The 23,085-nt window shown below is 41.8% G+C and overlaps 1 protein-coding gene across 2 annotated transcripts in view; it reads right to left on the bottom strand.

Annotated features, from left to right (window-relative positions):
- SRPX (sushi repeat containing protein X-linked) overlaps window positions 1–23,085 on the bottom strand; it is a 95,136-nt gene that overhangs the window by 14,249 nt on the left and 57,802 nt on the right. For both annotated transcript variants that reach the window (XM_066249076.1, XM_066249077.1), the window contains 5 exons: window positions 19,174–19,365; window positions 17,221–17,397; window positions 6,214–6,340; window positions 3,274–3,395; window positions 2,386–2,565 (listed from right to left, as the gene is read on the bottom strand). In XM_066249076.1, the coding sequence (XP_066105173.1) occupies window positions 2,386–2,565; window positions 3,274–3,395; window positions 6,214–6,340; window positions 17,221–17,397; window positions 19,174–19,365 (798 nt within the window). The remainder of the gene's footprint in view (window positions 1–2,385; window positions 2,566–3,273; window positions 3,396–6,213; window positions 6,341–17,220; window positions 17,398–19,173; window positions 19,366–23,085) is intronic.

Genomic DNA, 23,085 nt, shown 5'->3' with positions numbered 1-23,085 from the left:
CGGTGCTGAGGATGGTTCCATGGCTTCTGCCCCAGGCTCTAGAATGGCTCTGGTTGCAATGGAGCAACGTCCCAGATGGGCAGAGCACCACCCCCTATTGGGCTTACTGGATGGATCCCGGTCAGGCGCATGTGGGAGTCTGTCTCTCTGCCTCCCCACTTCTCACTTCAAAAAAAAAAAAAAGATTCAATTGTAAGTAGTTATGCAGGAGGTGGTCCCAAGGAGCACTGGTAGAAGAGTGGGGAAATATATTAGTTTTTTTCTTACTGCTGTGACAAATTACCAGGAATTTAGTGGTTTAACACACAAATTTATTTTATTACAGTCCTGGCCATGAGGAGTTTGAAATAGGCTTCAGTGTGTTAGAGTCAAGATGTTGGCAGGGCTAAGTTCCCCCAGAATCTCTAAGGGATAATCTGTTTCTGTGCCTTTTGCAACACGTAGAGGCCACCTGCTTTTTTGAGTTGTGGCTCTTCCTCCATCTTCAAAGCCAACAGCATGTGCCTTTAAATCTCTTGTCTCTCTGATCTCTGCTTCCCTCATCTTTTTCTCTGGTTATGATAGCAGGTCAGCCTCCCTCTTATAAAGACCCTTGTGATTACATTGGTCCCATCTGGATTATACAGGATACATTCTCCATCTCAAAATCCTTACTTAATGATATCTACAATGTCCATTTTGCCATGTCAGGCAATATGTTCAAAAGTTCTGGGGATTAGGATGTGGACATCGAGGGGAGGGGGTCATTATTCTCCCAACCTCAGGAAGTGAGAAGGGAAAAGAAACAGATATATTCCTTCTACATTAATATATGAAATTGAAGAACTTCAGGTACTTAGCTAATGGTGAACATGTCTCTCTCTCTCTCTCATCTAACTCTGAAAGGTTCACATTAAAGGGAAAGTATAAAGAGAATAAATGACTGGGAAAAGAGACAAAAATAAGAGTATTTAAATAAGAGATATGTCCAGAATTTTCTGACTAGTCCAAATTTCATACTGTTATCACTACCGAGTTCAAGTTTTTTTCCCTCAGTAATAATATCTGACATGTATTGAGGGCGTACCCTGAGCCACGCACTGCTCTATTCCATTGCTTAGTGGATGACCTCATTTAATTTTTACAACTCTAACAGTAGGCATTTTCTTCCTCATTTGACATAGGAGGAAGGGTTCTTTTTTTTTTTTTTTTTTTCATTTTTCTGAAGCTGGAAACAGGGAGAGACAGTCAGACAGACTCCCGCATGCACCCGACCGGGATCCACCCAGCACGCCCACCAGGGGCAACGCTCTGCCCACCAGGGGGCGATGCTCTGCCCATCCTGGGCATCGCCATGTTGCGACCAGAGCCACTCTAGCGCCTGAGGCAGAGGCCACAGAGCCATCCCCAGCGCCCAGGCCATCTTTGCTCCAATGGAGCCTTGGCTGCGGGAGGGGAAGAGAGAGACAGAGAGGAAAGCATGGCGGAGGGGTGGAGAGGCAAATGGGCGCTTCTCCTGGGTGCCCTGGCCGGGAATCGAACCCGGGTCCTCCGCACGCTAGGCCGACGCTCTACCACTGAGCCAACCAGCCAGGGCAGGAGGAAGGGTTCTAAATATGCAAGTTCTATATGACTTGCAAGCCAGTATTGAAAATAGGCATTATGCTATCTGGACTCATGGTATACTGCCTTTAAATAAAAAATCCTTACAAATGTAGAAGGAAGGAACAAAGGTAGCTAGAGCAGGCTACTGATTCATAGTGTCACTAATGGATGATCCTGGGTTCCCATCCAGCTTCATTCTTAGAGGACATGAAAGAGAAGTCAGAAGATAGGTAGAGGCAAAGGAGGAGGGTGCAAAAGATGACCTGCAGCAAGGATCCAGAAACTATTTTCACCAGTCAGATGAAGAGTGATGACATTGAATCTTTCAAAGTATGTAGAATGATGGCCCTGGTTGGTTGGCTCAGTGGTAGAGCGTCAGCCTGGCGTGCAGGAGTCCTGGGTTTGATTCCCGGCCAGGGCACACAGGAGAGGCACCCATCTGCTTCTCCACCCCTCCCCCTCTCCTTCCTCTCTGTCTCTCTCTTCCCCTCCTGCAGCCAAGGCGCCATTGGAGCAAAGTTGGCCTGGGTGCTAAGGATGGCCCCATGGCCTCTGCCTCAGGTGCTAGAATGGCTCTGGTTGCAGCAGAGCAACGCCCCAGATGGGCAGAGCATCACCCTCTGGTGGGCATGCCGTATGTATGGATCCCGGTCGGGTGCATGCGGGAGTCTGACTGCCTCCCCGTTTCCAGCTTCAGAAAAATACAAAGTATGTAGAATGAAACCCCTCCTCCCTATACTGGAATCCAGAACCAAAGGATTTTCAGATTCTGCTGTTGTGATAAGAGGGCTACAGACATACCTGCACAGGTGGGCTCTGTGCCAGACCAAGCCAGGTTAGATTGACATACTCGGGCAGGGCTACCCTGTAGCTCATAGCCACCGATGCAGGAGAACTCGCAGGTGGCTCCATAATTATCCCCGTCACTGGAGCATTTCATGTATCCATTCTCCGGGGCATTGAGTTTGCCACAGCGTCTGACTGTAGGGACACAAGCCAAGATGAGTCTCAGTGCTAAGCTCTCCTCCACAGAATAATCAGGTAAAGTGAAAGCTCAGATGCACCAACTTTGGTACATGAAATGAGTGAGGAGGCAGGAAGAGCTAACTGGCCATGGGGTGGGTCTTGGAATGGTCACTGTTCATGCCACTGAGACCACTGAGATAACTGGTTTAACCCCCCGTGTTTTGTATGAGAAGGTTGAATGCAGGAGAGTAAAGAGTAAAAATACTTAGTAATTAGTTTCCATGAGGCATAAAATAAACCTTAAAAACAGTTTTTCAGGTAGACCAATGTTTCTAGAACACCAAGAACATGGTGCAAGGGGCTCCTTCTAGAGGGCTTCTAACCTCCTTTATAGAAAGACTTGCACTTTAGCTGGTCACCCTAACTCAGGGGTGGAAAAGATATCAAACAATATTTTTCTAGGACAGCTAGGGGTGGGCTCATGTGAGACTAGCTTATTGCTCTCTCAGACTCCTTAAGTAAGCTGCCAGAACTGAACCTCATCTCGGTTTGTATTGTGAAATACAAGCATTAGGATGGCACATTTTTTCAGCCTCATCAGAGGTGAACCCAAGCTGGGAGGTATCCATACGGCAGTGGATGTTCACAGAGGGTTCTTGCTTGAGGGCCTGATTCCCTTTGCTCTTGTAAAGAGTGGGGGAAGCTAATAAGCAGTATTCTTACCTCTTACTTTAACTCGAAATTTGCAAGTGCCCTTGTTCTCAGCTCGGTCATAAACTGTGTACTGGATCTTGTGGTCTCCTTCTGGAAAATTCGAACCTGGGGGGAGGCCTTTTAGGATAACACTTAAAGGGGAGAAGAAAACAGAAAGAGCAAAGACGATAATTATGGGCCTACCAACACTTAGGCCATTGTGGGCCTAACGATCTGATGATCATTAGCATTTGTTGAGCACCTCTCAGAAGATGCCACAGTACAGTGAGGCAACCGCTAGGCCAGTTTGACAAGAAAAAAAATCTATTGAAGAATATAATTTTCTGAGATTTATCTTGCTTTGGAAGAGCATTCTGAGACCAGAAAGTGAAAGTCTCCAATTCCTGGGAAGTTATATTTACTTCTCTCACTGGAAAGTAGACCAGAGGATGGAGGAGGCTGAGAACCCAGGGATAGTCATTGGCAATTAGGGCCTGCAGGGGGTGCTGGAGCTTTCTTTTTCTATCTGGGCCAGTAGAGACCTTTTCTGAGCAAAAAAGTTAACTTCACTGAGATTCTTTGGTGATGATGATGATGATGATGATGATATTGTTCTTTGCACTTACACAAATTTTATATATGTCAGGCAAGTTTCTAGGAACTTCACATATGGTTTATTTAATCCTCACAGTAATCTTATGAGGTAGGTATTATTATCTCTATTTCACAGATGAAGCTATTGTAGCACTGACCAGTTTAAGACCTTTCCCAAGATCACCCAACTAGGGTGACTCCGGCATCTTTCTTCTTGGCCGTCTGATAAGAATACCAGGAGGTACAGAATGATCAAATGCCAGGTTTTGTTTGTTTGTTTTTTAATAGACAGATAATTTTTCTCTACAGTTCTTAAGAATAATGAGAATATTTGGTAATAATGGACATGTAAAATTATCATTGTTACCACTAAGGAGAACCTCACACCTTAGAACCTTGTCTAATGTGGCTGTTTACAAGGTATGAAGTGAGGGGTATTGGGAAAGCGCCAGAAATCCCATCATTAGAGCCATGTTGTTTGGGGTCTTAGATGCTTTAAGGTCCTCAAGAAGCATGACTGAAACACAGATAAACCTGAGAGGAATCATACCTAATATGAGTGGCTGCTAACCTCTTGGAGATTAATCTCATTTGTGACATGCAAATAAGTCATAAGGAATAAATAAGGGAACTCACAGGAAGCAGTTGTCAGAGCTTGACGCTAGAACCTTCCCTTTTAGAAGGGGAGTATATAACAGTAGCTTCCATAAGACATGGGGCAAAGGGATCACAGAATGCCAGAGAAGCAAGGAGCCCAAACGAGAGAACTGAAAAGAGGATATGACTGCTTCTCTGACTTAATCATTCTGCCAAAATGCGCTCCCCACAGCATCCTGTGCCAGGCCTCTGCCAACTCTGGGCTTCAGAACTCTGCAAGCAGACAGCTTCTCTGAACAGAGGGGTAAGGGGCTACTATGACCCATTTTAAAATGTCACATTTATAACCATAATAAAGATTACCCATTAAAAGGCCACGGTGAATGGAGTCATCTGGTGACCTGATATTTTGTGTTTATTACAAAGGATTTCATTCACAGCTGTAAAAATCAAAGAACCTATTATATTTTAGGAGTTGATTCAGGCATTGTGCTAGGCCTCAAAGATTTAAAGATAAATAAAACACAATCCCTGATTATGCCAACTGTGACTTATTTTTTAATACGAATTGCCCAACGTTTCTTGTTAAGGATTTGTGATATGTATATGTAACAGGAAATGAATAATTTTCTAAATGAAGTTTGATTTTCACCTTTTAGTAGTTACAAGCAGGAAAAAAACTAGTAATATTATCTAAGCTAGATGGTACACTGGAAGAAAATTATCAGAGTGTAGAAACAAAATATCCTGCTATGGATGGAAGATTCAACCACTTCCTGGATTTTATGTTATTGCTAATAATTGCTTTAAAATGTTTTCCCTTGCACAGCCTGGGTTGATAAAATTAGAGGAATACTTCCCCTGCTGTATGGCTCACCAGGGGATAATTCAGAAGTATCCTTTTTCCACAGAAGGAAACTCAGTGGGGAAATGTAACAGGGCCATGAACTTTAAGGCACGCATATGAACATGGTGGCATGAAGTAGTGGCCTCCAGGGAACATGGAGACCAACCAAATAGCTGTAGGGGTACAGGTCCAGATGCTAGATTAGAAAAACAGGTAGCTAACTTCACCAAATGGAATCACCCAACTTCAAAAGCATTTTGGATGTACGTTAAACTATAAATGCAATTGGTCATGGAGAGTGGGAAGTTGGAGTAGGGAAGAAGGCAGAAGACACCTACTCTTTATTTTAATAAAATTCTTCTGTAAATGTTTAATGTGGTCATAAGTTTTTGAAAATTAATTAAAAATCAAAAGTTTTGAAAGAAACAGGTGCCCCAAAAGGGTGGTGGTGGAAAGGACTGCATTAAACCATATTCACAGAACACAAGGCATGCAGCATCTGGCTCAGCTTGTGAGACACAGAGGCTTCCAGTGGGGTGATGGCTTAGAAAGGCCTGCAGGCAATGGTGGTGATTCTACCCCTGAACTTACCAAGTGGCTTCCCTCTTCCTGTCCCTCCTCTTTGCTTCTTCCTATTACCCCTTCTTAATTTCCTTTCTTCAACAAATATTGACTGAGTAACAACTATGTGCTAAGCATGGTTCTGGACACTGGGAACATGACAGTAAGCAAATACATCAGTAAAAATGTATCATATCAGGTGGCGAAGACAACTATGAAAAAAAATAAAGCATAAGTGAAGAATAACTAACAGAGTGCTGTACCAAATCTGAAAGCATCAATAGACCAGTGTAGATACACTTCCCCACTCTGAGTAGTAAACATCTCATGTAAAAGAGGTAACAGTATTCCATCTGCCAAGTTTAACTTACTCGGTTAGAATGCCATCTGCTGTATCTCTTCCCTCAGGGGTATCCCAGGACACCCGGACTGTCAGCTTATTGGGTTCGGCAATGCGTTCCTTCACACTTGGGCACTTGATTCTAGGAGGTTCCATATCTGAAAATATAACCGTAGTATTCTCACCATCATCAAGAACTATCTTGTCAACTTGGGGTTTGACACGCACCATATGACATGCTCAAAGCTCTTGGCACTCCTGATTTTTGAAGGGCTTGTCTACCCTCTCTGTATTTCTCTTCCCTACCTTCACCTTGTATCTTCTCTCTTGTTGAGTTTTGAAGATTATATAGGTACTCACATGTGCATCACTAAACCTGCAATCCACAGGCCTTGCTAGGTGTCTTATGGCATAATTAACTATAACTTTTTTTCCCCATGTTTCCAAATTATGCTTACTGACCTGGCAATATGGCCATAACCCAGCTGTGGTGTGTCTCTCCTGCTTTAAAAACAGCATCATAGAATATTAGAGAAAGGTACCTTAGCTATCATCAGTGATTTAATTCAAGGCAACAAATCTTTAGTAAATGCCTGCCTTACCAAAGGCATCACCCCAACTACTGGAGTTGAAGTGCACAAAGGCAAGAGAATCATATGCTCCTCAAAGAGTGTACAGTCCATTAAAGGGATTATGTCAGCACACATGAAATGACATGAGGTAGAAATAGCATTGCCACAGGAGAGGTAAAAGAAAATGCTACAGAGGCTTACAGGAGCCATCCAAATGCTCTCATTTTACATATGTAGAAACTGAGGCTCAGAGAACTTAAGTGATTTAAGGTCATGAATGTTGATAGTGACAGTATGAATTAAAACCCAAGTCAGAGCACTTACCTCTGACGCAAGCCCTCTCTCCTCTGGCTGTATCATTACCAACATATTCTTCAACATCTTAAAATGAAGAGTGGTCTGTCTGGGTCCACACTCCCCTCTAACTGCCACTGGGTCACACCTACAGTTTGTGTTTTGGGACAGTAGTTTTACCTTGGCTCTGTTCCTCCAAAGACCTTCAAAATTTCCCCAAGTATGGTAATAAAATTTCTGCCCCCCTCACTATTAAGGATGGGTTGATAATGAGCGCTAGAAATAAATGAGATGTCAGTTCTACATTGCATGGAATTTTATCTTATTATAGCCAACGTGAAAATAAAAGAAATAGAGTATGAACATTAGCAAATTCTAACTGATGATTTTGAACAGGCAGAGAATGCATTTCAAGAGGGCATGGCAAATTAACAACATTCAGGTGTACATTGCTTTACATATCAAGTGTTAAGTATTTAAATGTTACCACAACACAAATGAAAATTAAATATTATTTGATTCTGAATCACAAATATCATTGAGAGACTAAATGCACCAAGTAAAATCTTCATATACTGTCTCCTTTTTCTAATAACTTCTCTTTTTATTTAGGGTAAAAAATTATTAATCATTTGTTAAACAGTTTTGCCTTCAGCTATCCAAATTTATTTTTATTCTATATCATGTTCAATAGAGTGTCAATTTACAGACTTAATACACTAATACTAAAATAACCACCATATTTTATTGAATCTAAGTCACTATTGATTGCATCCCAATTTCAGGGATATTACAGAGTAAAAAACTATCTTTCTTAGAATTAATAAAATAAAATATATAGTATTATGATCAAATGGAAGTTGCTTAAAATGCATTTAGTGTCTAATTTCAGTTACTAAGTTTTTTTAAATAATTTTTTTTACTACTGTAGGTAATAGAAGACACACTTTCATAATTCAGACAAACATTTCACAGATTAGGGTGAATCAGAAAGACAAGTATACAATATCTTCCTCCTATTGGTCAAATATAGCTGGCAATTTCATCATAGAAAGCATATTTATTTATTTTTAAATTTAAAGTCCAAGCGTCCATCAGTAAATGAGTAGATGAAAAAAGGCTGTGGTGCCTTTACAGAATGAAATAGTACCCAGCCATGAAAAGGAAATATATTACCTTTTGTAACAGCATGGATGGACCTGGAGAGCCTTATGCTAAGTGAAATAAGCCAGTCAGAGAATGACAAGTAGCATATGATTTTACTCATATGTGGAATCTAATGAACGAAATTCAGTAACAAGCAAAATAGACACAGACTTATAAATGGAAAGCAGGACTGACAGCTTTCAGAGGGGAGGGATTTAGGGGGCTGGGTGAAAAAGGTGAAGAGATTAAGCAAAAACAAACAAACAAACAAAAACTCAGACACATACAATAGTGCAGGGGTCCCCAAACTACTGCCCACGGGCCACATGCGGCCCCCTGAGGCCATTTATCCGGCCCCCGCCGCACTTCTGGAAGGGCACCTCTTTCATTGGTGGTCAGTGAGAGGAGCATAGTTCCCATTGAAATATTGGTCAGTTTGTTGATTTAAATTTACTTGTTCTTTATTTTAAATATTGTATTTGTTCCCGTTTTGTTTTTTTACTTTAAAATAAGATATGTGCAGTGTGCATAGGAATTTGTTCATAGTTTTTTTTATAGTCCGGCCCTCCAACGGTCTGAGGGACAGTGAACTGGCCCCCTGTGTAAAAAGTTTGGGGACCCCTGCAATAGTGTGATGATTACCAGAGGGAAAGGGTGATTACCAAAGGGGGGAGGTAGAAGAGGGTAAAGGTGATGAAAGGAAACTCATGGTAGTGAATCAACAACACAATGTACAGATGATGTATTATAGAATTATACAACTAAAACCTATATAATTTCATTAACCAATGTTACCCCAATAAATTCAACAAAGTTTTTTTTTCTAAAAGAAAAACATTAAAGCAAAAGGGGGGGCTGGAGGAGAGGAGATAGATTTCAGTGTAAGATTACATTGTGCTACCACTTTTTCTTGGAGTAACAGTGTTAGAATGAAGAGACTGTCTTAGTTGCTGTGTCAGGTGAACTAAACATCTGGATGATATACTAAGTTGTTCTCTGTGTCAATTAGACATATTGACATTGTGAGCAAACAAGTCCCAAATTTGGTTACCTAGGTGATGAATTCCAGAGTTTCACAAAGCCAGCTTATGCTAGCTAACAATGATCAGTTAAAACTGGCCTAGTATTTCAGAAGCAGTGCTTTTCCAAACCAGAAACAAGAAAAAACAAATTACTAAAAATAATAGCTAATATTTACTGTATCTTCCTATATGCCTACTTCATGCTAAGTACTATTTCCACATTATTTCACTGAATTCTCACAACCACCCACTAGACTAAGGAGTGTTATTATCATCCCCATTTATAGATTGGAAAGCATTTCCTTACTTTTGGAGTTTCCTTGTGGCCTGGGATTTTGAGACATGATCAAATATTTTAAAATTATTTCAATAAGCCAAACATTTCTGAGTATCTGCTTGCTTTGGACCTAGTGTTTTTCTCCAACCTCTCTGCACACACATTCTTTTTTGGTTGCTTGCTACAGCTTCCCCCTAAATCTTTAAAGAGCAGCAACAGCAGGACTGGATTCTATTGCAACCTTAAGTATCATGACCTCTCTTTCAGCTGATGAGAACAGCTGGCTGCCCTTTGCAGATGCTCCAGAAACCTAAGCCTATTATTATATAGCTGTGGCTATCATTGCTTTTTATGTTATTATAAATTTCCATGAATGAAATAGACAAAGTTGTTATAGAAACATAATGATGATTCCCTATTGGGTCAGGATGCCCATGGAGCCAGTTATTGTGTGGAAATTCTGAAACTCTCTTGAAAATCCTAGCCTTTTCCCCATTCATTGGAGACATCTGACAGACTGTGTCTCTCCTCTGTGCTCTAGTTTCTTCTCTGCATATAAAATACCAGAAACAAACTTATTGCACTGTATCAACTTCTGTTTATCTAAGAAGCTGAACTATATGTCCTTGGGATCCTTAACACATCTAACCAGGTAACAAGCAAAAAACAAACAAACAAACAAAAAACTTTTAAACTAAGGCTATATATTAACTATATACTAAAATGTTTACTTAGTGTTTTCCAGTGGAAATCTACGTTTGAAGATGACTGCTAGAGATATGATTATGCTTCACAATATGACAATAACTTTTATTTGAGACTGCCTGGCGTGGGTTCCTTTTTCTCCAATCCATTCTAAGGCATGATGATATTTTTATCCCAATAAAGGGTTGTCACAACTTCTCCTAGCAAATAGGCTCAATTTAATGCCCCTTCCTCTCTGACTGTCCACATATCACATTCAAACTGGCTCTTTAATTGCTGCTTCTCTCACTTCTCTTATCCCTAGATCTTTCACATCAACTTTTTTGCAATCTATACAGTTAATGTGGCAGAGATTGGTGGATGCTCACCCACTATCTGATCTCCCTTCTTTTTCAGCTAAAGAAGTTTGCCTGGGCCTTTGGCTTTCCAGAATAAAGACTACATTTCCCAGCCTTCCCTGAAGTTAGGGGTGGCCATGTGATGGGTTGTGAGGAAAAGTAACATGTGCAGATTCTGGAATGTAGCCTGATCTTTTTCTCCTCCACTACCCTGGTTTGAATGTGGATGTGGTGGGGAGCTGTGGTAGTCATCTTAGACTATGAAATGAGCTGCAAGTTGAGTATGAAAGAACAAGTGAGAAGGAACTTGGGCCTAGGATGCTGCCCTGGACTGCTTAAGCACAAACATTTATACAAGAATGGAACTCCTATCTTGTTTAAAGCATTGTAATGTTGGCCTTGTTAATAGTATCTGAATGATATATAAGCAATCACACCCATTTTTTCAAATTACTCCTATATAGTACCGTGCATGGCATCTTTCAAGATATATTTCACTAATGATTTCCAAGCACTGAGTTAAAAAAAATACCATGGTAAATTTCCTGCAAAGATGGCTATCCATAATCCCCTTACATATTTGCTGCTCCTTCTACCAAGATATAGAATCTATTTCCCATCCTCTTGGACCTGTGTCAGTCTTGTGACTTGCTTTGACTAATAAAATGCAAGGGAAGTGACTGTATGCCAGTCTCAGGCCTACGCCCTTAAAGAGTTTGATACCTTCTACTTTTTCTATCTTAGAAACCAGACCCAATCTAAGGAAGTCCAAATATCTGACTGGAGAGACCACATATAAAGGAAGAGAAATTACGAATGAAGAAAGAGCAAAAGAGACTCAGACAAACCCCAGCCAGTACAGCCACTTTCAACTGAGATGCCAGAGATGTGAGTGAAGCCATCTTGGATCCTCTAGATCCAGTCAGTCACTATGTGGAACAAGGATGAGCTGTCTCCACTGAGAGCCGTTCAAATTCTCAACCTAAACAATCATGAGCAATAGCATGGTTGTTTGAAGCCACTAAGTTGTGTGTGCCATGTTGTGTAGCAATGGAATCTTGATCCAAATATAAAATAGTTTGATGATGAAGGAAGGAAGTGATCGTGTCACAGAGCACCAGGAGAGTGTGACTACCAAAGGCAGAAAAAAACCTGGACCCTGAAAACTTTTCTAATTGTTTGCTCCCCACAGCTAGAGTGCAATCCTATAAATGTCTCAGGGAAGTGGTTTCTTTTTTTTCTTTTCACCATTTAATATGTTAGAAAGTTTTTCCAAATTGAAAATAAAATAGGCAATAATGGGAGTGATAAAATCCACAATTAAGAGTCAATATTACCAGAAAGATGGCCAACTAAAAATTAATTGGTGACATGTTGATATTGGAGATACGCACTAAAATTTCACCTGTTTAGTTTGCACTTAACAAACCATGTCAGGTAAAAAGTGGGCCAGTATGTCACTCTATCAGGTGGTATCTAAACTAAAACTAGTTTCCTGGAAGTTTGCAAACAATGTGTATTTTTCCGCCCAGGAAAAAATTGTCATTACTTACAGTCATTTACAACAATACACTGATAAATTTATTCTTAGCTCCATGATGCTTGTATCTTCAACTAAATCTCTGTAAATACTGTGGTGCAACCCAGCAAACTTACCTATGGGTCATTGGGAAAATCAAGCTGTCAGATAGTTGAGAAGCCAGAAAAGTATTCCATCAATTTGCATACCTTAAATCTTATAAATTTTTTATTCCCAAGTTTCATTTGGGTTAACTCTCCCTCTATTCTACTTTAGGAAATGTAAAGCAAGCAAATTCAAAAACCAGCTTTGTTTATATATTGTTCTTCATTAAAACAACTGAATCAGGGGTTCTCTGGAGGTCAAAAGAAATTTACTGTGTTTTCATTATTCATGGTTTTTTGAACTTTATTTTTTTCTTCTTCTTCTTTTAGCCTAGGAAAGTGTTAGCCTAGAGAGATCATGTATTACTCAAAACCTGGTCTCTTGATGAAGACTTGCTATTTTAACTGTCCTTTGCTCTATCTAAATGCCAATGTACCTAAAAATAACTTAAGATGGAAAGGATGAAAAAATATTTCCCCAGAACAATAGTTGTTACATTCTAAAGTTGACTTATTTTTATACCAATGAAAGTTGTAGTTCTTCAAATATTTTACCCTCCTAAAATTTGCTATATTTTTTCTCCCACATTGACTTATTTCTATCTATATCTGTTTCTGAAATAACTGTGGATTTGAATTCACTGCCAGAGTGTGGTCTGCATAAGAGAATTAATCTTAGCTTTGTGGTACTTTCAAATTGGCTAGACCACAGAACTGACCACCCCTGAGTCAAAAATCAGCCCAGCATTTTCTCTTCCATCCAGGTCTGGAGGAGAAGTAGGACAATTTCCTCAGCACTCAGCATAGCTCTGGCCAAGACGCACTGTTTAAGGTTGTGTGGAAATCTGGGAACTACTCAGCCACGTGTCAGCTCCTAAAATAGGCTGAGGCTCTGAGTTATGTTCAAGGACCTCATAGTCCACCAACACACAAACTTATTAAACCAACTTAATACATTTAAAGCCAAGAGTCAGTGATATCCCTGTAGTAAAATTAAGTGGGAACAAACTCCAATTTATCTGTCACCAAAATGGAAAAAAAAAAAAAAAAGAATTGCCTGCCTGCTTTGTCCATTTCTCTCTTTCCTGGGAGCTCTATGCTCTCTTGTGGCTCACTGGTGCCCTTTTACCCACTCCCACCTAATTTCATACACAATTTCTTTTCCCTCAACTATTCCTCAATCTTTCCCTGGCAAACTCCAATATAATTCCCTGAAATTGGGGTCCACTTTGTAGTTCTTTCTCTCTCCCTCTGGGAAGGTTCCAGGCCCATCTGGTCCAGCTTAAGATCTGCCTGTTGCTTTTTAAGAGTAATTAGCATTTTCTTTTCATTCTTCCACACAATCTGGACATCTGAACTGTGCGATCCCTAGAGAACACTTTGCTAATGCTTGCTTAACAGAAAGACTTTTGAGCATCTCCTCCCATCACCTCTGTCCCTTCCAATGTGAGGGAGGAGAGCATAATTTTTTTAATTGTTTGGAAGAACTAGCTTGCACATATCAAATCACAGGGGACATACTAAAAGGAACATCTGTGAGGGGCCCTTTTGACCTGAACATCTGGCCTAGGTTATATCCTTTATGATAAACATGTTCAGAGTTCATAGCCTCAACGCCATTCTCCCTGCATCCATTCACCAGGACTTCTCTGCAGTCTTCTTTTCACTGACAACTGCAATGATTCTGGAGGAGATGTTTAAAACTTCAGAAAAAGGCTGCTGGGCCACATATTCTGTCCATGCTGTTTTTCTATACTCTCCCCTTAACTGACTGAACTAAAAGTCTCAAAGTTATATTTCCCAGCTAGGTGCCAGATAAGTTTGCCAAAGAGAGACACTCTCCTGAGAGCACAGGCAGGAAGAAGGTGGGAGCCATTATGCTTCTGTTAGGATCATCAATGAGGGTTTCCCCGGACTCCTGAAATATCAGCAGGAATGCAGGCTCTTGACTTCATTGTCATCAATGATGGTGGTAGTTATAGAAATGTCAGCATCAACGGTGGGCTTATGAACTTTGGGTAACATTACCACCCCACTTTTGCCCCTGCAGGCCTTGGATGGAATGGCTTTCTGCTATAACTAATCTCTGGTAACAGTTTTCCTCTTTTGCTCCTCCAGTTCTTCCTATATTTTTGTAATCAATTCCCTATAGTAAATCCTCCTCTGTTTGAAATATCTAGAGTGGGTTCTGTTTTCTCAATTACCGACCAATACAAACTCCTACCTAAATCTTAGTAAAATAGATTCCTAGAATAAATATGAGTCAGTTATATGAGTAATTACTTGGACTTGATTCTCTTGTCAAATTGATACAAGGTATGGATCAGGCTGTGACTCAGGTATAGAAGGGTTTTGATCACGCCTCGAGCCAGGTCCTTTGGCTATATATAGCTTATTAATCTTATAACTGCAGAGTGAAAATGGCTGATGCTAACAGGAAAGACAGAGTGTGTCATCATGAAGACACCCTGGAGACCAAGATTCGAGGAGTTGTTGCGTATCTGCCCCCCAGAGGGTAGCATCTAATTTCAGTCTTACTCCTGAAGTATCTGCATCAGACACTGAGTAATCAGGAAGGAGTCCTCATGGTAAAGCACATTAGCAAACAGCTGAATAGATCTCTAGAGAATGGGCAGATCCTAGAAGCTCCTACGGCCAGCTGACTTAGCATCTCAATGTCAGAGCTGTCCTTGGATTCAGAGATCTTGGATTTGAGAGTCTGGAAATAGGCTTGGCTCCATGTGATCTTGACCAAGTCAGATGAACTGTATATCTCACCTGTGGAAAGGGAGATTGGACTAGAATGCTCTGTAAGAGTGGGTCCTGGTAGCTGTAACAGTTTATGAGAGAGCTTTGGGAAAACAGCAGGGCCCCAGAGATTCAGATTATAATGGCAACCAGAGTTGAAAGCCATTACCTAGAGCAGTCTGCCTCTACATTTTAAGGGCATATGAATCCCCTGGGGATCTTCTTAAAGTGTCAATTTTGATATGCCAGGATTGCCATGGGTCCCTAAATTCCACACTTCTAACATGCTTCCTGCTGGTGCGGATGCTGCTGGTCCAATGGCACAATTTGGAGTATAATTTAATCTTCTAAGGCTGGTTCTCAAATTTTAGAGCATCAGAGTCCCCTGGAAGGTCTGTGAAAATGCAGATGGCTAAAACCCACCCCAGAGTTTCTAATCCTGTAGACCTGGAGTGAAGGACTTTGCATTTCTAACAAATTCACTAAGAGGCTGCTGGTCAGGGGACCCTACTGCCAGAACCACTGCTCACAGTGTTCCACAGTTTGGCTGCAAGTGAAAACCACCTGAGATACTTCTTATAATGCCAGTTTCCCCCTCCAGCTGTCCCACAACAGGCTCAATAAATAGAATCTCTCGGGTAAGACCAAGGTACGACTAGCATCTAAAAGATTTTCAGGTGATTCCAGATAATGTGTTATAGAATTGTGCACCTGAAACCTGTAGAATTTGTTAACCATTGTCATTCCAATAAATGTAATAAAAAGAAATAAATATTTAAAAATAAAATAAAAGATACTCAGGTGTTTCCAGTAAGTAGCCAGGGAGGGGATCCATGGTCATACACCAGTAATTCTCAAAGGGGGAGTGATTTTTCTCTTTCCTCTCCTCCCCCTTCCATGGGATATTTGACAATGTCTGAGACATTTTTGGTTGTCACAACTAGGAGAAGGAAAAAGTTACTGACATGTAGTAAGTAAAAACCAAAGATCTGCCAAGTATTCCATAGTGCAGAGGACAGGACACCATGACAAATAATTATCTGGCCCCAAATGTTCACTGTGCCAAGGTTCAGAGACCTTGGCAATAGAGCATGACCTAGCAGAATCCCAGGCCCACCCCAGGCCTGTGGATTAGAATCTGCATATCTACCAGGGTCCCCAGGTGGTTCTGATGCACATTAAAGTTTGAGAAGCACTGCCTCAGATCAGTAGCTCTCTAAGCACTTTAGAATCCCCTGGAGGGCTCATTACAGGAAAAGTGCTGGGCCCACCCCCAGAGTTTCAGATTCAGCAGAGCTGATAATTTGCATTTCTAAAGAGATTCCAGGTGATGCTGCCAGAATCACACTGTGAGAACTACTGTTCAACAAACCCAGAGTAAGTAAAATATCCAAATCGGAGTAAGGTAAAATATCCATAGCAAACTAAGTGCTTGCTGACTACTAGAATCAATGACAAAGGAACTACATCTGCTGTGTGAAAGACACAGATGTTCTCGGCAGGACTGTCCCTGCAAGTGTCAATAACTCTGCTCAGTGCTACAAGGCAGATCCCTGATCTAAAGCAGCAGGAGTGTGCCCTCCCTCTGCCAGCATAAAGCTGCCTCCATAGCAAGCCAAAAAAAGAGACAGACGTCAGATGAAAGTCATCAGCTGTGAAGTCAGCTAGGGAGGATAGAGACTGAGGTTAGACCTGGGCTAAGTCAAAGAGCTAGGGATGAAGAAAGTTACTGAAAGCAAAGCTGAGTGCTTATGCTTTACACATGGATACTGGTGCTTCCTTTCAAATCCACTGGACAGACGATCCCTGTTCATTCCAAAGTATGTGCCTCCTAAGGGCTCTGATATTCCCTCCCTCCTTCCCTCCCTCCCTCCCTGGTGATAGAGACAGAGAGAAAGACAGAGAGAGGGACAGATAGGGACAGACAGGCAGGAAGGGAGAGAGATGAAAAGCATCAACTCTTCATTGTGGCATCTTAGTTGTTCACTGACTCTTTTCTCATTATGTGCCTTGACCAGGGGGTTACAGCAAAGAGAGTGACCCCTTGCTCAAGCCAGTGACCTTGGGCTCAACCCAGTGACCTTGGGCTTCAAGCCAGCAACCTTTGGGCTCAAGCCAGCGACCATGGGGTCATGTCTATGATCCCACGCTCAAGCCAGTGACCCTGCAACTCAAGCTGGTGATCCTGCGCTCAAGCCAAATGAGCTTGCACTCAAGCGGTAACCTCAGGATTTCGAACCTGGGTCCTCTGCATCCCAGTCAGATGCTCTATCCACTGCAATACCACCTGGTTAGGCTGTGATATTTTCTTACCAACACAAGAGGCTGGTTGGCCACTCCAGGCCTTGTTGTCCATACACGTGACTGTCCGCTCCCCTTTTAGTGTGTATCCTGGTGAGCAATAGTACTCACACCGAGAGTTAAAGTAGGCACCATCTAAACACTTGAACCCTCCATTTGCTGGCATGGAAAGGGTAGGACATCGTTTTTCTGAAAAACAGAAAACCAGATATTCAGCATTCTGTAGCTTTTGTCCATAGAGTTTTAGAGTCCAGAAACTCTGAAAGCATAGGGTGAAAAGTTAATCTAAATACAATGGTTAGAATTAGAGAAACAATGGATGGTTGCATGTCACACAGAAGAGACACAAAGTTTTGTATCAAAGTGGCTCGGGTTGGCAGTCCAGCTAAGCTAATGTCTTAAGTTGTTGGGAAAACAGCTATGTTAGGCTCGCTTGCTTTCACTTTGCATGATTAGTGCATGACCATGAGGCAGAGGCATGTGTGTATAGTCTATATAAGGCTATCGGTGCTTTCGTTTAAGGCGGATTGTGAATTGCGGATTGCCTGCCCACCACGGTGAGAGGCTATTTTTCTGTTTGTTCACCTGCTGCCCTGAGAAGCGGTTTTTCCTGCTTGGTTGGTCATCTGCTGTTGCGAGATTCTAATAAACAGAAATGGCCCATCACTTTCCGGTTCTGCACTTCCCGTACCATCTGCCTGAATCCAGTGTGGATCTGCCTGGCCTCAGCCACTGGCATTACAGTTGGGTTCCTTAGCAGCAGATCTTGAGACAAGGATTTGTGTGCAAGGGATTTAATAAGAAAGTGCTCCCAGGGGAGACTAGGGAGGAGAGGGAAGGCAGAACAGAGGAAGGGAGGAAACTACTCAAGGTAAGACCTCAAGCAAAGTCAGCTCCATTTGCTCCCTGAAGGGAGTTCTGGGGCATGAATCTGAGTTTGTCCTGCCTCCAGGCAAGGAAGCTGGGTTTTCATAATTCTTTACTAATCAGTATTGAGCAGCTGCATCCTAGTCACAGGGATGCTCTCCCTGTCGAAACAAAGAGGGCAGTCCTCCAAAGGAGAATACCCTTTCCTTCCTCAAGATTAAAGGTGCAAGTTATTAAAAGCAAAGTTGGGGTGAGGGAGGGGGATGGGCACACAAGGTGAAAGGGCATCCTGAGAGATCTGGGGAAGCACTGAAAAGTGTCCACTATAGTCACCCAGTTGCCTAGTCTGTGGAGGCCAGCCTCCTCACATGGCTGCAGTTTTAGACCTCAGTTTTCCTAACAATAAAGTAATGACACCCATATCAATAGCGTTGTTGAAAAAACTGAATGCATGTGAAACGCTTGACACACAACAGGAGCTCAATAGATGGTGGCTGTTTTGAAAAATGATGGTATCCAAAATGTGCTACAGCAATATTGTACCATTTGAAGATAGGACTTTCATGAAGCTTAAAGTCAGCCCCTGAAATGTTCTTCAGGTCTCCTCCCCTGAGGCACACTTCATTTCCTGGAATGAGCAGCATTTTTCAGTAACTTGTTCCCTGCCTCCCTAAGCTCTACCTCTTGGGAAATACTTCTTGTAGCCATTACCACAAGGTCATGGCTTAGTGCCATTCATATACTGTTACAGTTAACATCTCTGTCTTGATGTCTCTCATGGTATTCTGTGAGGCCCTTGTGTGTGTCTTGTTTCTAAATCTCCAACACCTTTAAAATGGCCAGCATTTACTGAATAACTATAACCTATTTGCTGAACAAGCCTCTATTATCTCCCCTTTTCCAAAACAGCTGATCACACCCTTCTGTCTAAAAGGCATCATCTCACATTCACCATATCTAAGAAATCTCACCGCCTTCTGCTCTCAAGGGGAGTTTTTCTTATCAAAGACAGCAAAACATTCAGTAAAAGGCCTCTCAGAGCAAACGATTCTAGCCCTGATAGATCCTGATGACCCAACATGGGGCTGGGCTACTTACGTTTGCAGATGACCTTGTCAGACCACCGTTTGTTTAACTGGCAGACAAGCTGGGAAGAGCCATGCAGTTCATAGCCCTTCCGACAGCGAATGTCACACCTGGTTCCCAGGGCTGTTTTGTAGTATGCTCCTTGAGGGGACCTGCAGTATACATCCCCGTACTTCACCTTGATGGGGGAGCACCATGGGGTGTCTACAGGTAACAGAAACAAAGGAAGGGAGAAATAGAAAATGACATCTTCAGAAAATGCGACTCCTCATTCTAGAAATCCCTGACTGGCTACATTCCAGATTTTAGACTTATAAATAATGCCCCATGTCGTGTAAGGTGTTTCTGAGTGGGGAGGTTATGATCACGGGACTATGTGTCAGATATACCTGAATATAGATCCAGCTTTCTCCATTAGTAGCTATGTGGTCTTGGACAAGTTACTTAACCTCTCTGAGCTGATACCTATACCTATGTCATAGGCCTCTTATGAGAACCCCCGCAAATACATATCAAGTGCTTAGCACCATGCCTACCTTATAGTAAATATTCAATAAACACTTGTTCTTTATAATATTCCCCTTAGACTAGATATATAATTCTGTTCAGGACAATTGATACCATTGTGAACCCTAACTATCCATACATAGTGGCAGGAAAGTCAATAATTGTTTAATTTAGATTTTCCCAAGTCTGTATGCACACTCTCTGTAAAAACTCATAATACTATTTAATTAATGTGAATGAAGCTATTATTTCCAGGTTTTTTTTTCCCCACAGTATTTAACAGAATCATTGCTGCCATAGGGAAGCAACTCCCTTTTTCAGATGTTTATAGTTATGCCCCAGGTAGGTAAGAGTTACATCCTTCCCAAATGGCACAGTTACAGGGTGTTTTGACTTTGGTCTTGTAGTTGCACAGAGCACAGTTAGGATGACGCTAATAAATCAGAACTTCTTCCTGTGCCTTTGGAAGGAGCTCGATGAGAGCCATAAAATTATTATTGCAAGACTTGCTTCTGTGTGGGGAAGTTCCCACAGTGGGTACTGCACAGTCAGTGGGAACTAGTGAGAAGAGTTCCCATAAGCCTGCCAGGCTCTCACGACACCCCAGCACCTGAGCTGTCAGTGAGTGGGGTTCATGCGCCATCATGTGGTTAGGAAGGAGGTCACATCCTGTTCGACTTTCCCAGAAATTCTCTTCTGAGGATGTGTTTCTGAGTGCTTCTAAGCCATGCCAGGCATGGTACATAAATTGCTATTTCACCTTTGTGCTGCCGTGTCTCATTATGCAATCTTTTGCAGAAAGCCTTAAGTGGGTCCTAAATTCAGGACTCAAGCAGTATTCCCTGGACTTTCTGGGTAAAAGTCATGCCCTGAAGGCTTAGTATAGAGCTGATTAAATTTGACCATGTTGATGCAGAATTGCAGGAGCTTACACCAGGCCTACAGACCATCTTTGAGCAAATTTTCCTTCCTCCACAGTTTACACATATAGTCTATACGTGCTAACATTTTTAAGTGACAAAAATATGGACACTGAAGTGAAGTACAAATGAGCATATATGCTCCATTATATTCTTCTTTATATAAAAGAATTCTTGAACCAATTTTAAATTATTAGTGCTTTGTTTGGTGATGGCTCCAGGTAGGCCATGAAACTAGATTTCAGATCACAAGTAAACCAGAAGACCTTTGGTTATGCTTGTTTCACACTGCCAAGCTGTGGATTTGTCTTCTATAATCAAAAGTATAAGAATGTATCCTTAAGACAAACTCTGGAAAAATCAATAGATACCTACCACTGAGATTTGCAAACTACTGACTTCTGTGACTACTAGAAGTGAGGGATAGTTCTCTTTCTCTCTCTCTTTCTGCCTTTTTTTCCCAACTGTAATGGGAAATATCACCTACAAGGACATCCTCAAATGCACTTGGTGTCTTTAACCTCAAAGAAGCACTTTTTTATAGGTTTTCAGAGGACTTATATAATGTTAAATCTTTTTTTTTTTTTTGTATTTTTCTGAAGTTGGAAACGGGGAGGCAGTCAGACAGACTCCCGCATACGCCTGACCGGGATCCACCTGGCATGCCCACCAGGGGGCGATGCTCTGCCCATCTGGGGCGTTGCACTGCTGCAACCAGAGCCATTCTAGCACCTGAGGCAGAGGCCATGGAGCCATCCTCAGTGCCCGGGCCATCTTTGCTCCAATGGAGCTTTGGCTGCAGGAGGGGAAGAGAGAGACAGAGAGGAAGGAGAGGGGGAGGGGTGGAGAAGCAGATGGGAGCTTCTCCTGTGTGCCCTGGCCGAGAATCAAACCCGGGACTCCTGCACGCCAGGCCGACGCTCTACCACTGAACCAACCAGCCAGGGCCTATAATGTTAAATCTTAAAAATCACCAGTCACTTTACCTCTTTATCTTTATCATCTCCCCCTCTTCTCCCTAACTCGTTCACTGTGTCTTTCTTTAGTTTTCCTGTCTGTTCTGTTCCCCTTCTAGACTTCAGTGCTTTTGTGCTTCCTAATCTCCAGTCTTCTCCTCTTGCGAATTGGCTCCCATTTATTGCCTCTTTTACCATCATCTCACAGGTCAAATTGTGGAACCCCTAACTGAGAACTGGGCTCCAGGGAGAGAAACTGAAATCCCACTGGAAGTGGGGAAAGGCTGATGTAGCAGGATTGAATATGGGAGACCCAGGTGGAGATGATGAAAATGTAATGAGCTAGTGCAATACGGTGGATACAATATTGGGAAGAGAGTTAAAGAGGTCTGGGCACACTTCCAAACTCATCTCCTAGTAACCCTAGAAAATTCATGAAATTTTTCAGGGAACCATATTCTTCATCTACAAGAGACAAGAGTGGATTAAATTATTTTTAAAGTCCCATCTAGCTCTAAAGTTGTATGATTCAAACTCTATTTCTCTCTGATCTGCTACTCATATCACATACATGCCCACTTCCTTACTTCTTCTTCTGACTGATAACTTTGGGTAGTCCCTCCAGCTGAGGGCTTTTTTTTTTTTTTTTTTTTTTGAATTCTTGGTTCTGATCACAATTCTACTGATATACAAACTGGAAGTGTGTCCAATTATCCACCTGTTTCACTCAAGTGCTGAAAACCCTCACATCCACCAGCTACTGGACATTGGCATGAGTTTAGGAGGGACACAATTTCAGAGTAAACTAACATAAGGCAGCATACCTACAATTGTTAGCACACACATTCTAGTTGACTTTTCCACAAATGTACCTATGACAAATAGTTAAGCCTAGCGGAGACATTGCAGGCGTCCCCAAACTACGGCCCGCGGGCCGCAATGCCGCCCTCTGAGGCCATTTATCCAGCCCCCACTGCACTTCTGGAAGGGGCACCTCTTTCATTGGTGGTCAGTAAGAGGACCACTGTATTTGGCAGCCCTCCAATGATCTGAGGGACAGTGAACTGGCCCCTTGTGTAAAAAGTTTGGAGACCCCTGCTTAGAGAATGACCTGGGTATACATATATCATAAATTCACATATTTTGATACAACATGCAATTAGCAGATTTTGCTCTATATTCTGAGTCTTCAAATTCTCCTAGTAGAGCTGGCTGCACATCAAAAAGCTGTGCTGTTGTCAACATGTGGAAAATGATACTGTTTTCATTTATTTGCAAAAGGAATTTCTTTTGGATTGCTTTCCAAGACAAATCTTTGGAAGGTATTTTGACAGTTTAGCAGCCCTGCAGGGATAGTAGTGAAAATGTCAGTGAGTGGCTTAACTTTGAAGTGCATACAGGCACTATGAGTTAAAGTGAATTAGTAAAACATTTAAGAGAGAAGTTTAGAAAAAGGAAGCTCTTGTGCTACTTTAATTAAGACAGGATTTATTTAGGGAGAAATCTAGATTGATAATTCAAGAAAACTTTCTCATCTTCCT

Source organism: Saccopteryx bilineata, chromosome X, assembly GCF_036850765.1.
Source record: "Saccopteryx bilineata isolate mSacBil1 chromosome X, mSacBil1_pri_phased_curated, whole genome shotgun sequence".
In the NCBI taxonomy this organism is placed as follows: Eukaryota; Metazoa; Chordata; class Mammalia; order Chiroptera; family Emballonuridae; genus Saccopteryx; species Saccopteryx bilineata.
Note: the sequence above shows the minus strand (reverse complement) of the source record. Positions and strands in the feature narration are given on the sequence as shown.